Source organism: Anomaloglossus baeobatrachus, chromosome 10 (genome assembly GCF_048569485.1).
Source record: "Anomaloglossus baeobatrachus isolate aAnoBae1 chromosome 10, aAnoBae1.hap1, whole genome shotgun sequence".
Taxonomy (NCBI): domain Eukaryota; kingdom Metazoa; phylum Chordata; class Amphibia; order Anura; family Aromobatidae; genus Anomaloglossus; species Anomaloglossus baeobatrachus.
This window is the reverse complement of record NC_134362.1, coordinates 108,296,846-108,309,498: the sequence shown is the minus strand read 5'-3', so window position 1 is coordinate 108,309,498 and position 12,653 is coordinate 108,296,846. Positions and strand designations below refer to the sequence as shown.

At 43.0% G+C, this 12,653-nt stretch overlaps 1 protein-coding gene across 1 annotated transcript in view; it reads left to right on the top strand.

The window, feature by feature from the left end:
• CCDC73 (coiled-coil domain containing 73) overlaps positions 1 to 12,653 on the top strand; it is a 627,966-nt gene that overhangs the window by 529,774 nt on the left and 85,539 nt on the right. The window contains exons 7-8 of the mRNA XM_075325586.1: positions 175 to 300; positions 2,507 to 2,708. Of these exons, the coding sequence (XP_075181701.1) occupies positions 175 to 300; positions 2,507 to 2,708 (328 nt within the window). The remainder of the gene's footprint in view (positions 1 to 174; positions 301 to 2,506; positions 2,709 to 12,653) is intronic.

The following is a 12,653-nucleotide window of genomic DNA, read 5'->3' as shown; positions in this document are numbered from 1 at the left end:
GAAGAAAGCTTAATGCTGTACTAGTCCATCTGTCAGTTATATTCATACAGGATTTTAAACCCCTGATATTGATATTTGTAGTGTTAGATCAATAGCAAATGGCATGAGGCAAAAGCATGTAGTGTTTATTCTAAGGCTGAAGATAATAGATTCTCAATTTTTTTGTCCTATCAGAAAGAAAGCTTGGATATAGAATGTGAAACAGTCAGAAAGGAACTGGATTCAATAAAGGAATTAAATCATAATCCTCACAAATACAGTGGTGAATCACCGAATAAGACACCAAAAACTATTATACAGGTAGAAATCTTATAGTATATTTTGTGATAAAGTCAACATACAGTCATATGAAAAAGTTTGGGCACCCCTATTAATGTTAACCTTTTTTCTTTACAACAATTTGGGTTTTTGCAACAGCTATTTCAGTTTCATATATCTAATAACTGATGGACTCAGTAATATTTCTGAAATGAGGTTTATTGTACTAACAGAAAATATGCAATCCGCATTTAAACAAAATTTGACCGGTGCAAAAGTATGGGCACCTCCACATAAAAGTGACATTAATATTTTGTAGATACTCGTTTTGCAAAAATAGCCTCTAGTCGCTTCCTGTAGCTTTTAATGAGTTCCTGGATCCTGGATGAAGGTAAATTTGACCATTCCTGTTTACAAAACAATTCCAGTTCAGTTAAGTTTGATGGTCGCCGAGCATGGACACCACGCTTCAAAACATCCCACAGATGTTCAATGATATTCAGGTCTGGGGACTGGGATGGCCATTCCAGAACATTGTAATTGTTCCTCTACATGAATGCGTGAGTAGATTTGGAGCGGTGTTTTGGATCATTTTCTTGCTGAAATATCCATCCCCTGCGTAACTTGAACTTCGTCACTGATTCTTGCACATTATTGGCAAGAATCTGCTGATACTGAGTTGAATCCATGCGACCCTCAACTTTAACAAGATTCCCGGTGCCTGCATTGGCCACACATCCCCAAAGCATGATGGAACCTCCACCAAATGTTACTGTGGGTAGCAAGTGCTTTTCTTGGAATGCCGAGTTTTTTTGCCTCCATGCATAACGCCTTTTTGTATGACCAAACAACTCAATCTTTGTTTCATCAGTCCACAGGACCTTCTTCCAAAATGTAACTGGCTTGTCCAAATGTGCTTTTGCATACCTCAGGCGACTCTGTTTGTGGCGTGCTTGCAGAAACAGCTTCTTTCGCATCACTCTCCCATACAGCTTCTACTTGTGCAAAGTGCACTGTATTGTTGACCGATGCACATTGACACCATCTGCAGCAAGATGATGCTGCAGGTCTTTGGAGGTGGTCTGTGGATTGTCCTTGACTGTTCTCACCATTCTTCTTCTCTGCCTTTCTGATATTTTTCTTGGCCTGCCACTTCTGGGCTTAACAAGAACTGTACCTGTCTTCTTCCATTTCCTTACTATGTTCCTCACAGTGGAAACTGACAGTTTAAATCTCTGAGGCAACTTTTTGTATCCTTCCTTGAACAACTATGTTGAATAATCTTTGTTTTCAGATCATTTGAGAGTTGTTTTGAGGAGCCCATGATGCCACTCTTCATAGGAGATTCAAATAGGAGAACAACTTGCAAGTGGCCACCTTAAATACCTTTTCTCATGATTGGATACACCTGCCTATGAAGTTCAAAGCTCAATGAGGTTACAAAACTAATTTAGTGCTTCAGTAAGTCAGTAAAAAGTAGTTAGGAGTGTTCAAATCAAGAAATTGATAAGGGTGCCCATACTTTTGCACCGGTCAAATTTTGTTTAAATGCGGATTGCACATTTTCTGTTAGTACAATAAACCTCATTTCAATCTAGAAATATTACTGAGTCCATCAGTTATTAGATATATGAAACTGAAATAGCTGTTGCAAAAACCCAAATTGTTGTAAAGAAAAAAGGTTAACATTAATAGGGGTGCCCAAACTTTTTCATATGACTGTAATTATACAGATAGTAATTAGACATGAGCACACCTGTGCAAGGTCGGTTCAGCGGGTTCAGCGGGTTCAGCCGGACTTTTGAAAAAGTTTGGTGTGGGACCTGGACTTGACCTGAACCCTAATAGAAATCACTAATTGGCCAGTTCCGGCCTCCGCCCAGATGCAGTCAGCCATAAACTGAACATTTCCAGTGGCTAGCGGGTGGGTAGGATTTTTCCATTTTTCTTTTCGTGCACACTACATTAGTTATGCTGTTTTAACCGAGAAAACACTGCAAGCGGCTTGCACTGGGCTGAGCACTGAGCGTACCTGAGCACAGTGATGCTCGCATGAGTGGTCAGCATACATAAAGCCCCTGATCTCTGAACGCGAACTCTGTTTTTTTTATAAAGCCTGTATTCAATACAAACAAGGAAACCCCAAACCTCAAGTTCGCTCATCTTTATTAGCAATCCTTTAAGAAATACATTACATGTAGTTTTTATATAATACACTTAATTGGTTTTCCTTTATTTCATATTGAAGGATGAAGAACATCAGAGTAGATATAATATGTGTGATGTATCCATGTGTGATAAAGAAAATATCACATATGAACATATAATCCAAAATAATCTGGAAGTTAATAAAACCTCTCATGTAAGCAGCTCAGAAAATGGGAATTTGTCATTGACTTGTAATAAAATACAGAAGATGGATGGAAGCAAAGTGGAAATGGTCCAGAAAGGTCGGTCAGAATATTTATATTTCTGTGTTTATTGTTTAAATACTTATGATTAATGTGAACCTGTCATGTCCAAAAATGCTATTTGCCAAGAGATAATGGTTTACCGTAATCTGCAGGAAAATAGTGTTATCGTCCTGCTTGGCTGCTTTACTGGAGCAACAGCTACACAGAGAAAATGAACTTGTGTCTTCCCTGTAGCTGCTTGCTTCCACTCTTGGGGCAATGCAGGGAGAGGTTACTGTCCCCGTTCACTACACAGTGGATGTGCTGTAATTATTCCTCTGTACATAGATTGACAGCCTGCACTATAATGTGATTACAGCCACTCTTATCATGTAGTGAGCAAGGACTGTAAGGCTCTGTGCGCACTAGACCTTTTTACCCGCGGATTTACCCGCGGATTTGCCGCGGAAATTTCTTGAGAAATGTCTGCAATCTTTGTGCAGACATTTCCCAGCAATTTCTATGAAAAAAAAAAATAGCTGTGCGCACTTGTGCGGATTTTTCTCAAGAAATTTCCTTGAGAAGAATTTCTCGAGAAAATTTCTTGAGAAAATGAACATGTCCATTATTTCCGCAGGTACCCTGCGGATTTCGGCAGTACAGCCTGCAAAAATCCGCAGGGAACCACCCGCGGGAAAATCGCGGCAATTTCGCGGCTATTCTGCGGCTAATCCGCGGCTAATCCGCGGCAAATCCGCATGCGGATTTGGTGCGGATTTTTTCCGGAGGTCCGGAAATCTTTCACTCCCAGAAGTTTCTCAAGAAATTTTCTTGAGAAACTTCACATTTCTAGTGCGCACATAGTCTAATACCTCTCTGCACTGTCCTAATGACTGGAAATGAGCAGCTGCAGGGAGGATATATATATTTACTTTCTTCTTGTAACAACTCTTCCACTTAAGCATCCAGGCAGGAATTTAATGCTATTTACTGGCAGGTCAACTTTTCATCTGCAGGTAAATACTGTTTTTGGGCACGACAGGTTCCCTTTAAGCTAAAGTGAGCATCATTCCTATTATTAATGTTAGAAAATAAAGTTTCTAGATAATTCATGCTTTGTGGCTATGTTGTCTCTTAGTTTTTGAACACGGCAAGCTGAGAATCGAATGTATATAATTTTCTAGGAATCATGGAGTTTTGTTACAGAGAGATATCAGGGCAAACTGTATGTGAATAACTCTACTGTTGCAGTTCTGACCAATCATACATCGATTTATCACTTACTCCATACTTTTCAAAGTTTGGTTTGGTTGTCTGCTGGGGACAACTTCTTTCTTATGCTTCGATATACCTTTGGGAGGTAATTGGAGCTGCAAATTGGGTTTAATAACTTACATAATGCCTAAAATCTAGTTCTTCTTCAGTTGCAGAGGATTATTGGGGCCCTAGGAACAAGATCAATAATATTTAAAAAGTTCACATGCAAATGTTTAAGTGAAAATAAGCTGTTCAAAATAGATTTAGGTAATCTAAGGGTATGTGCCCACGATCAGGACTCACTGCATCCTGGACGCAGAGGGTTTTGACCTGTGGGGCCGCGCGTCTCCTTCATAGGAGAACGCAGGAGACCGCAGCTGCTCGTACCCGCGATCAGGGTTCAGTGCACTGCAGTCTCTCGCTTGTGTTCTCCCTACGGAGGATGCATACGAATCCACAGCAAACAATTGACATGCTGCGGTCTGGAAAGATGCACTGCAGGTCAGTGTTTGCTGCAAAAAAACAAGCACATTGGGCACGGGATTTCTAGAAATCCTGTCCACTATGCTTGTAGTGTAGAACGCAGCATTTTGGATGGAGCTGAAGCATGATGCGTCCAAAATGCTGCAAACACTGATCGTGGGCACGCACCCTAAGAGTTAGGGTTTTGTTTCTGTGGACCCAAGAACTAAAGCCTGATTTACACGTTGCAATTTCGCATACGATATCGTATGCGATTTGCAACGCCCCGATCGTATGTGTGGCACTTCAATTTGTTGAACGTGCTGCACAAACGATTAACCCCCGTCACATGTACTTACCCGTCCATACGACCTCGATGTGGGCAGCGAACGTCCACTTCCTGGAGTGGGAGGGACGTTCGGCGTCACATCGACGTCACGCGGCAGCCGGCCAATAGAAGCAGAGGGGTGGAGATGAGCGGAACGTAAACATCTCACCCACCTCCTTCCTTCCGCATTGCTGGTCGGGAGCCGCAGGACGCAGGTAAGAGCTGTTCATCGTTCCCGGGGTGTCACACACTGCGATGTGTGCTACCCAGGGTACGATGAACAACCTGACGTTCAATCCATGAGGAATGAACGACGTGCGTGCTATGAACGTTTTACCGTTCAATCGCAATCACACGTACACTACAATGTATCTTACGATGCCGGATGTGCGTCACTTACGACGTGACCCCACCGACACATCGTAAGATATATTGTAGTGTGTAAAGTGGGCTTAAGAATCAGGTAGCTGCTAACCACCTGCCTTTTCTACCCTGCATCAATCTGTTCGAGTTCAGAGCAGTCACAAACAGTTCCTGCCAGAGATTCCAGTGATGTCACATCGACAAAGTAGTTTCTTTTGTTCTGCTCTGCTCTGTAAACAGAGCATCTCTGCCGAAGTCATGCAAATTGACTGCCGGATCCCTGCTGGTTAATTGCAGGGAGCTGGCAGTCAATCAGAAGGACATTGCACTGATGCCTCATCGACTGAGCAACATGGATGAGGAAGAGCTGTTGTGTTGTGTGAGGTCAAAAAAAGCAGGAGAGTCACCATCTAAGCCAGGGGCAATTGTTGCAGGGCAATATAGCTAGGTAGTTAAAAAACTACCTGCCTGTAAACTTTTAGCCCAATAGGAAAAACACTTTAAAGGCTGCTTTACATGTGTCGATTTCTCGTGCGATCGCATTTGCGATCGCACCCGCCCCATCGTTTATGCGATACGGACAATTTCTTGCCCGTGACGCACAATGTTGTAACCCCCCGTCACACGTACTTACCTTCCAAACGACCTCGCTGTGGACGGCGAATATCCACTTCCTGAAGGGGGAGGGACGTTTGGCGTCACAGCGACGTCACACAGCGGCCGGCCAATAGAAGCAGAGGGGCGGAGATGAGCGGGACGTAAACATCTCGCCCACCTCCTTCCTTCAGCATTGCCGGCGGGACGCAGGTAAGTTGCAGTTCATCATTCCCGGGGTGTCACACGGAGCAATGCGTGCTGCCTTGGGAACAATGAACAACCGGACGTTCGATATTTAGAAAATGAGCAACGTGTCAATGATGAACGAGAAGGTGAGTATTTCTGCTCGTTCATAGCTGTCACACACTACGATATCACTAACGAGGCCGGATGTGCGTCACTTACGACATGACCCCACCGACATCTCGTTAGATATATCGTAGCATGTAAAGCTCACTTAAGTCCTGGATAACCCCTTTAAAATGAATAATTTGGGTGTATTCACACCACAAAAGAAAGGAGCAAAATCACATGCAACAACAAAAAGTTTTCCCTGTTGTTTAAATACAGTTTTCTTTTCCAAATATATATAGTTGTATAGTAGCTGTACAGGTCTTTGCCATGCTGTTCTACATCATAGTAATACAACCTTAGTAGATTATCACAAGCACCTACTAACTCAGTTACCACATACTTCTGAGTTTGGGCCTTATTTTTCTAGCTTTGGAATTATTTTTATTGAATATCAGATTAGTGGATTAACAGGTTACAGATTTAAAAAACTTTAATGATAGTAGTAATAATAATAATGAACATTAAATTAGGATTCTAGGCTTATTTACAATGAGAAGTGTTTTGGGCTATATATACCATATATCAGAAAAATGAGTACACCCCTCACATTTTTGTAAATTTTTTATTAAACATTTTTTTACATCTTTTCATAGGACAACACTGAGGATATGACACTTTGATACAACGTAAAGTAGTCAGTGTACAGCTTCTATAATAGTGTAAATTTGGTGCCTCTAAATTACTTAAAATACAGCCATAAATGTCTAATCCACTGACAACAAAAGTGAGTACACCTGTAAGTGGAAATGGTCAAATTGCCCAAATTAACCATTTTCCCTTAGGAAGAAGAGGAAACGTGTAGAAATAAATCACTATTGACCATCTCTTGGATGTTTCTCTGACTATAGCAGGGCGGCAATCATACCCATTCTTCTTCTGCTGGTGTTTGCTGTTACTTTCTTAGGGCTGCTACAGCTGTCATTTTGGTCATTTCCAGTTGGTTATGACTCACACAACTTGCCAAGTTGAGCATTTCCAACATTTTGTAATCATCTTTCTTGGATAAAACTTCAGATTGTGCTATTTTTCCTCCAGCTCACTGCATCGCTTAGGGGTTTTTACATTAACCCCTTCAGCCCCCAGCCTGTTTTCACCTTAAAGACCCGGCCATTTTTTGCAATTTTGACCAGTGTCACTTTGACAGGTTATAACTCTGGAACACTTCAACGGATCCTGGCGATTCTGACATTATTTTTTCGTGACATATTGTACTTCATGTCAGTGGTAAATTTAGGCCGATATGTTTCGCGTTTATTTGTGAAAATTTCGGAAATTTGGCGAAAATTTTGAAAATTTTGCAATTTTCAAAATTTTAAATTTTATGCCCATAAATCTGAGAGATATGTCACACAAAATAGTTACTAGATAACATTTCCCACTTGTCTGCTTTACACCAGCGCAATTTTTGGAAAAAAAAAATAATTTCCGTTAGGAAGTAAGAAGGGTTCAAAGTTCATCAGCAATTTCTCATTTTTCCAACAAAATTTACAAAAAAAAAATGTTTAGGTACCACATCACATTTGGAGTGATTTGAGAAACCTAGGCAAAAGAAAATACCCAAAAGTGACCCCATTCTAAAATCTGCACCCCTCACTCTGCTCAAAACCACATCCAAAAAGTTTATTAACCCTTTAGGAGCTTCACAGCAACCAAAGAAATGTAGAAGAAAAAATGAAAATTTTACTTTTTTAACACAAAAATGTTACTTTAGCCATAAAAATTAGTATTTTCACAAGGGTATCAGGAAAAATGCATCATAAAATGTATCGTGCATTTTCTCCTGAGTAAGCAGATACCTCATATGTGGTGGAAATCAAATGTTTGGGCACACGGCAGGACTCGGAAGGCAAGGAGCGCCATTTGAATTTTTGAGTGCAAAATTAGCTGCACTCATTAGCGGACGCCATGTTGGGTTTGAAGACTCCCTGAGGTGCCTAAACAATGGAGCTCCCCCATAAGTGACCCCATTTTGGAAACTAGAGCCCTCAAATAATTTTTCTAGATGTTTGATGTACACTTTGAACCCCTGGGGGCTTCACAGAAGTTTATAACGTTGAGCCGTGAAAAGAAAACATTTTTTTTTTACCACAAAACTGTTGCTTCAACCAGGTAGCTTTTTTTTATCACAAGGGTATCAGGAAAAAATGCACCATAAAATGTATTGTGCATTTTCTCCTGAGTATGCAGATACCTCATATGTGGTAGAAATCAAATGTTTGGGCACACAGCAGGACTCGGAAGGCAAGGAGCACCATTTCACAGCAAAATTAGTTGGAATTATTAGCGGACGCCATGTTGCGTTTGGAGACCCCCCTGAGGTGCCTAAACAATGGATCTTCATCACAATTGACCCCATTTTGGAAACTAGAGCCCTCAAATAATTTTTCTAGATGTTTGATGTGCACTTTGAACCCCTGGGGGCTTCACAGAAGTTTATAACGTTGAGCCGTGAAAATAAAAAATTTTTTTTTTACCACAAAACTGTTGCTTCAACCAGGTAGCTTTTTTTATCACAAGGGTATCAGGAAAAAATGCACCAAAAAAAGTATTGTGCATTTTCTCCTGAGTACGCAGATACCCCATATGTGGTGGAAATCAAATGTTTGGGCACACGGCAGGACTCGGAAGGCAAGGAGCGCCATTTGAATTTTTGAGTGCAAAATTAGCTGCACTCATTAGCGGACACCATGTCGGGTTTGAAGACTCCCTGAGGTGCCTAAACAATGGAGCTCCCCCATAAGTGACCACATTTTGGAAACTAGAGCCCTCAAATATTTTTTCTAGATGTTTGATGTGCACTTTGAACCCCTGGGGGCTTCACAGACGTTTATAACGTTGAGCCGTGAAAAGAAAAAAAAAAATTTTTACCACAAAACTGTTGCTTCAACCAGGTAGCTTTTTTTATCACAAGGGTATCAGGAAAAAATGCACCATAAAATGTATTGTGCATTTTCTCCTGAGTACGCAGATACCTCATATGTGGTAGAAATCAAATGTTTGGGCACACAGCAGGACTCTGAAGGCAAGGAGCGCCATTTCACAGCAAAATTAGTTGGAATTATTAGCGGACGCCATGTTGCGTTTGGAGACCCCCCTGAGGTGCCTAAACAATGGATCTTCCCCACAATTGACCCCATTTTGAAAACTAGAGCCCTCAAATATTTTTTCTAGATGTTTGATGTGCACTTTGAACCCCTGGGGGCTTCACAGAAGTTTATAACGTTGAGCCGTGAAAAGAAAAAAAATTTTTTTTACCACAAAACTGTTGCTTCAACCAGGTAGCTTTTTTTTTATCACAAGGGTATCAGGAAAAAATGCACCATAAAATGTATTGTGCATTTTCTCCTGAGTACGCAGATACAGTTAGGTCCAGAAATATTTGGACAGTGACACAATTTTCGCGAGTTGGGCTCTGCATGCCACCACATTGGATTTGAAATGAAACCTCTACAACAGAATTCAAGTGCAGATTGTAATGTTTAATTTGAAGGTTTGAACAAAAATATCTGATAGAAATTGTAGGAATTGTACACATTTCTTTACAAACACTCCACATTTTAGGAGGTCAAAAGTAATTGGACAAATAAACCAAACCCAAACAAAATATTTTTATTTTCAATATTTTGTTGCGAATCCTTTGGAGGCAATCACTGCCTTAAGTCTGGAACCCATGGACATCACCAAACGCTGGGTTTCCTCCTTCTTAATGCTTTGCCAGGATTTTACAGCCGCAGCCTTCAGGTCTTGCTTGTTTGTGGGTCTTTCCGTCTTAAGTCTGGATTTGAGCAAGTGAAATGCATGCTCAATTGGGTTAAGATCTGGTGATTGACTTGGCCATTGCAGAATGTTCCACTTTTTTGCACTCATGAACTCCTGGGTAGCTTTGGCTGTATGCTTGGGGTCATTGTCCATCTGTACTATGAAGCGCCGTCCGAACAACTTTGCGGCATTTGGCTGAATCTGGGCTGAAAGTATATCCCTGTACACTTCAGAATTCATCCGGCTACTCTTGTCTGCTGTTATGTCATCAATAAACACAAGTGACCCAGTGCCATTGAAAGCCATGCATGCCCATGCCATCACGTTGCCTCCACCATGTTTTACAGAGGATGCGGTGTGCCTTGGATCATGTGCCGTTCCCTTTCTTCTCCAAACTTTTTTCTTCCCATCATTCTGGTACAGGTTGATCTTTGTCTCATCTGTCCATAGAATACTTTTCCAGAACTGAGCTGGCTTCATGAGGTGTTTTTCAGCAAATTTAACTCTGGCCTGTCTATTTTTAGAATTGATGAATGGTTTGCATCTAGATGTGAACCCTTTGTATTTACTTTCATGGAGTCTTCTCTTTACTGTTGACTTAGAGACAGATACACCTACTTCACGGAGAGTGTTCTGGACTTCAGTTGATGTTGTGAACGGGTTCTTCTTCACCAAAGAAAGTATGCGGCGATCATCCACCACTGTTGTCATCCGTGGATGCCCAGGCCTTTTTGAGTTCCCAAGCTCACCAGTCAATTCCTTTTTTCTCAGAATGTACCCGACTGTTGATTTTGCTACTCCAAGCATGTCTGCTATCTCTCTGATGGATTTTTTCTTTTTTTTCAGCCTCAGGATGTTCTGCTTCACCTCAATTGAAAGTTCCTTAGACCGCATGTTGTCTGGTCACAGCAACAGCTTCCAAATGCAAAACCACACACCTGTAATCAACCCCAGACCTTTTAACTACTTCATTGATTACAGGTTAATGAGGGAGACGCCTTCAAAGTTAATTGCAGCCCTTAGAGTCCCTTGTCCAATTACTTTTGGTCCCTTGAAAAAGAGGAGGCTATGCATTACAGAGCTATGATTCCTAAACCGTTTCTCCGATTTGGATGTGAAAACTCTCATATTGCAGCTGGGAGTGTGCACTTTCAGCCCATATTATATATATATAATTGTATTTCTGAACATGTTTTTGTAAACAGCTAAAATAACAAAACTTGTGTCACTGTCCAAATATTTCTGGCCCTGACTGTACCTCATATGTGGTGGAAATCAAATGTTTGGGCACACAGCAGGACTCGGAAGGCAAGGAGCGCCATTTCACAGCAAAATTGGTTGGAATTATTAGCGGACGCCATGTTGCGTTTAGAGACCACTTAAAGTGCCTAAATGATGGAGCTCCCGCACAATTGACCCCATTTTGGAAACTAGACCCCTCATGGAATTTATCTAGCTGTTTAGTGAGCACTTTGAACCCCTGGAGGCTTCACAAACGTTTGTAATGTTCAGCCGTGAAAATATTTTGCTCTTTTTTTTACCACAAAATTGTTTTTTTCAAACAGGTAGCTTTTTTTCACAAGGGTATCAGGAAAAAATGCACCATAAAATGTATTGTGCAATTTCTCCTGAGTACATAGGTACCTCATATGTGGTTGAAATCAATTGTTTAGGCGTACGGTGGGGCTCAGAAGAGAAGGAGCGCCATTTCACAGTAAAATTGATTGGAATTATTAGCAGACGCCATGTTGCATTTGGAGACCCCCTGAGGTGCCTAAACAATGGAGCTCTTCCACATGTGATCCCATTTTGGAAACTACACCTCCCCCCATACAAAAAAATTAGTTTGGCGAAATAAAAAATACAGACATCAGTAAAAAAAAAAAAATGAATAAAAAAAAAAAATATGGGCGCCTGCCACTAAGACCAGTGCCAAACGTGAGAGCAATGCACGAGTCTCGCATCGCATCATCCACTCCAGTCTGGAAGCGAGCAACTGCGCTGGATAATGCGATGCGAGAGGGCGGGGCGGCAGATGAGAAAGGGCGCAGCGGATGGAAGATGGGAAAGGGCGCAGCGGATGGAGGAGCGGCAGAGGATGGGAAAGGGCGCAGCGGATGGATGATGGGAAATGGCGCGGCGGAGGATGGGGGGGAGGGAGGTGAGATGGGGATACCTACCTTACAGGATGGATCTAGGCAGCAGGATCACAGCAGACAGAAGAGGCAGCAGATGAAGGAGGCAACAGATTGAGGAGTGTGAGAGGGGGCAGTAGATGAAGAGGATGGGAGAGAGCAGGCAGCAGATTGGGGAGGGGGGGCAGAGTCTGATGGGAGAGAGAGATGGCACATGGAGGAGGGGAGCGCCCAGAACATGGAGGGGGGAGGGTGGCTTGCAGCACATGTGGGGGGAGGGTGGCTTGCAGCACATGTGGGGGGAGGGTGGCTTGCAGCACATGTGGGGGGAGGGTGGCTTGCAGCACATGGAGGGGGAGGAGGTGTAGTGGCGATGGAGAAGGGGCAGCCGATGAAGGAGGCGGCGGCGGCCGATCGGGAACAGTGGGGGCCGATTCTGGGGCAGCAGCGGCTGAAAAAGGTGGGTGCGATGGCGGCGGGGACAGTGGCGAGCGTGGCGGCGGGGACAGTGGCGAACGTGGCGGCAGGGACAGTGGCGGGCGGGGCGATCGGGGACAGCGGTGGATTGGGAGCAGCGGCGGGGCGATCGGAGACAGCGGCGGGGCTGATGGTGGTGATCGGAGCCGCGGCAGGGCTGGCGGTGGCGGGCGGGGCGATCGGAGACGGCGGCGGGGCTGGCGCTGGCGGGCGGGGCGACGGAGACAGCGGCGGGGCTGGCGGTGGCAGGCGGGGCGATCTGAGACAGCG